The sequence below is a fragment of the Penicillium argentinense genome (genome assembly GCF_028826775.1).
Source record: "Penicillium argentinense strain IBT 30761 chromosome Unknown utg000005l_segment0_segment0, whole genome shotgun sequence".
Lineage (NCBI taxonomy): Eukaryota > Fungi > Ascomycota > Eurotiomycetes > Eurotiales > Aspergillaceae > Penicillium > Penicillium argentinense.
Window position 1 is genome coordinate 2,641 of NW_026622664.1, and position 3,339 is coordinate 5,979.

Below are 3,339 nucleotides of genomic sequence, written 5' to 3' on the forward strand. Positions count from 1 at the left end.
GGTAAAAACCAAACGCCCACGCCGATGCGATCAACATGACTCACGCCTCGAATCACTGCACTTCTCCCGTCCATCATATGTCCGCTGGGATGCTTCCGCGTGTGGTGGTGGGAATGGATGTGGGCTCGGCCCTGGGGTCGTGGGTGGTGCTGTCCTTGCTGCTGCTGCTGCTGCTGCCGTCGCTGCTGCTGCCGTCGCTGCTGCTGCCGTCCTCGCTGCGGCTGCTGGTGCATATGCCACCTGGGACACAATCCTCCCACTATCACTGCTGCTGTCCGTGCCACGGGGGGACATGCCCGTGAAAACCATCCGTGGCCTGGGGCGCAATGTCCGCGGGAACGGCGTCATCGCGGTCAACTATCTCAATATCCTCATCCGTCGTATACGCCTCCGCCATCACAATCCCATCCATCGCAACCGCCTCATCCACCGCCACATCCTCTGCCACCGGGAACGACGACCCCATCCGCGACTCGTGGTCCTCCCAATCGGGCTGGCATCCATGTCCATCACACACCGACTCGCCCGCCGTGTCACCGCACCGCCTCCGCGCATATCCATCAACCGTCCTGTCCAAATATCCATCCAATCCCGCCGTCGCCAACCGCCATGTCCCATCTGCATATACTCCTCCACCCGCCCCTGGTCCGTGCTCTGGCTTTGGAATGTATTGCTGGTGGCTATTGCCTTCATTCACTGGACGTGGGTCGATATATATTGCTGTCCGTCACCGGCTGATCTATATATAATCCGTCGCGCTGATCGTGTCCCAATGACAATCTATCCGACATATTCGTTCCCCTAAATTGTAATCAAATCTTTGCTGCGGTGAAATCGTATAAAACGCCTATCTGGGCTGCATTCCGCCGCCCATGCCATTCGGCTGGAAATGGCCATGTGATTCAATATCGAACAAAACCTTAAACCCCATCAATACCCCTGAATATGTTCAATTACCCTTAACACCATCAACACTCACTACCCTGAACACTCACTTCCCTGAACACTCACTTCCCTGAACACAATAATCAAAACCCTCAATGCCCATTATATCCCTCAACACCATCAACCAATAACCCTGAACACAAATCTCCCTCTCCATACTGATAAACCCTGAACACCACGCTTTCATACATCCATCATATACTCTCTCAATCAAATCATCATATATTCTGCACTTCAACTACCCATTGCTATCAATCGCGACTCGATTCCTTGCCGTTTAAAATTTTTGACATGTCATGACGTGTGCCGGAACCCCAACGAAAATATATATCTGATCCGGTAAATATATATTTCAACATATCGGGTTCATTTTTTGCCACACTGTTTTCTTCACAATACGGCGTCCGTGACACTGATCTGGTCGATTGGATAATAATTCGTGCCTGGACATCCCCCGGATCCAATATCTACCCATTTCTGCTATATAACCGGCTGCCCCTGGGCTGCCGTGATGTGCCGCGCCGCTGTCTTTTGCATGCATCTCTCCGACCTCCCGCGGAACCGGAATACCAATCTTCTTGGACTGGAATATATATATGAAAATCATCCTGCATCTATTCCTGCTGGTAAAAAACAACCCTTGTGAAACGCCTACGTGATGCCATCAACATGACCCACGCCTCGAATCACTGGCCTTCTCCACCCCTCATCCCATCGTCAAACCCCGCCTGCCCAACTCGCCGCTGCCATTCATCCGCATACCTCGTAAACCGCTTCTGGAATTCCTACGCCCCGCCGTGCGTCCCCACCCTGCAATCCAATCATGCATCACCATCCTGCCTCCACCACTTCATCAATCCCTAAACCCGCCTGACCGCCCCGGACGCCCACGGGTCCGCCAAATCGCCTTCATGCGCTGTCAATCGGCATCACTCCCATCACACAACATCTCGGATATGCCCAAATCCTCCTTGCCATCATCGCACCGCCTCCGCTCATATCCATCAATCACCCCGTCCAAATATCCATCCAATCCCCGCCGTCGCCAACCGGGATCACCCATCTGCATATACTCCTCCACTCACACCTGGTTCGTGCTCTGGCTTTCCAATGTATATATTGCTGGTGGCTATTGCTCTAATGAACGTCCCCGGGATCGACATATATTGCCATCTGTCACCTGCCGAATAATATATAATCTATCGCGCTGATTGTGTCACAATGACAATCTATCCGAAATATTCTTTCCCATAAATTGTAATCAAATCTTTACTGCTGTGAAATCGTGTAAAACGCCTATCTGGGCTTCATTCCGCCGCCCCTGGGATTCGGCTGGTAATGGCGACCCCATCAAACACCCTGAACATGTTCAATTACCCTTAACACCATCAATCACCCTCAACACTGTCACTATCCCTCAACACTGTCAACAACCCTCGACGCCGATAACCCTGAACACATTGATAAAAAATCCCTCAACACCACCAATGTCCCTCAACACCACCAATGTCCCTCAACACCACCAATGTCCCTCAACATCATCAATATCCCTCAACATCATCAATATCCCTCAACATCATCAATATCCCTCAACATCATCAATATCCCTCAACATCATCAATATCCCTCAACATCATCAATATCCCTCAACATCATCAATATCCCTCAACATCATCAATATCCCTCAACACCGACAACACTGAAAACGTTGATCAAAACCCGCAACACCGACAACCCAACCGTATCTCCGCCATATTCTTACCATCGCCCTTTGACCATCCTCTATACTCCCGGAAAACCCACTCCCACCCTACCGCCCATCCACCCTACTCCCCCCCTTCTCCGCATCACCAATGCCCCTTCCTCCTCGCCAATTCACATCCTCTCACCATCTTTCCCCTCCATCTTTTTTACCCGTCCTTGTGCCCCCGGCCTATACGTCCCCCCGTTGCGGAATGTCCAATGCCCCTTCCTCCTCGCCAATTCACATCCTCTCGCCATCTTTCCCCTCCATCCTTTTTACCCGTCCGTGTGTCCCTACCCTATACGTCCCCCGCTGCGGAATGTCCCCAATATCCCTTTGAATATCAATCATCTCACCTCTTGCCCTATCCGCCGGACCCTCCCGGATATCATCACTGAATCCCTCCTATCGTGATGCCTCGATTGCCGCCTGCGATCATCCTTCCGAAATACCATCTTCACACCTTCGGATATTGACACTATGTGCTCATTCAAAACAATCACTTCTTCCTTCCTAATCATGGCAAATACGGTCACCCGACTGCGACACCTGCAACCGACAATATTAATTCCCTTAACATCCCTCAATATACACCATAATCGATCCGTTAATACCTCTTTTATCCGCCCTGGGAATTGCTACACTGCTTA

General features: G+C 51.1%; 1 protein-coding gene across 1 annotated transcript; it reads left to right on the forward strand.

Moving 5' to 3' along the window:
- Positions 1-2,470: 2,470 nt before the first annotated feature.
- N7532_004809 (uncharacterized protein) lies at positions 2,471-3,103 on the forward strand (the record flags this gene model as incomplete). The annotated part of the gene is made up of 1 exon (XM_056617303.1): positions 2,471-3,103. The coding sequence occupies one exon, from the start codon at positions 2,471-2,473 to the stop codon at positions 3,101-3,103; it is 633 nt and encodes a 210-aa protein (XP_056473462.1).
- Between the last annotated feature and the right edge of the window lie 236 nt (positions 3,104-3,339).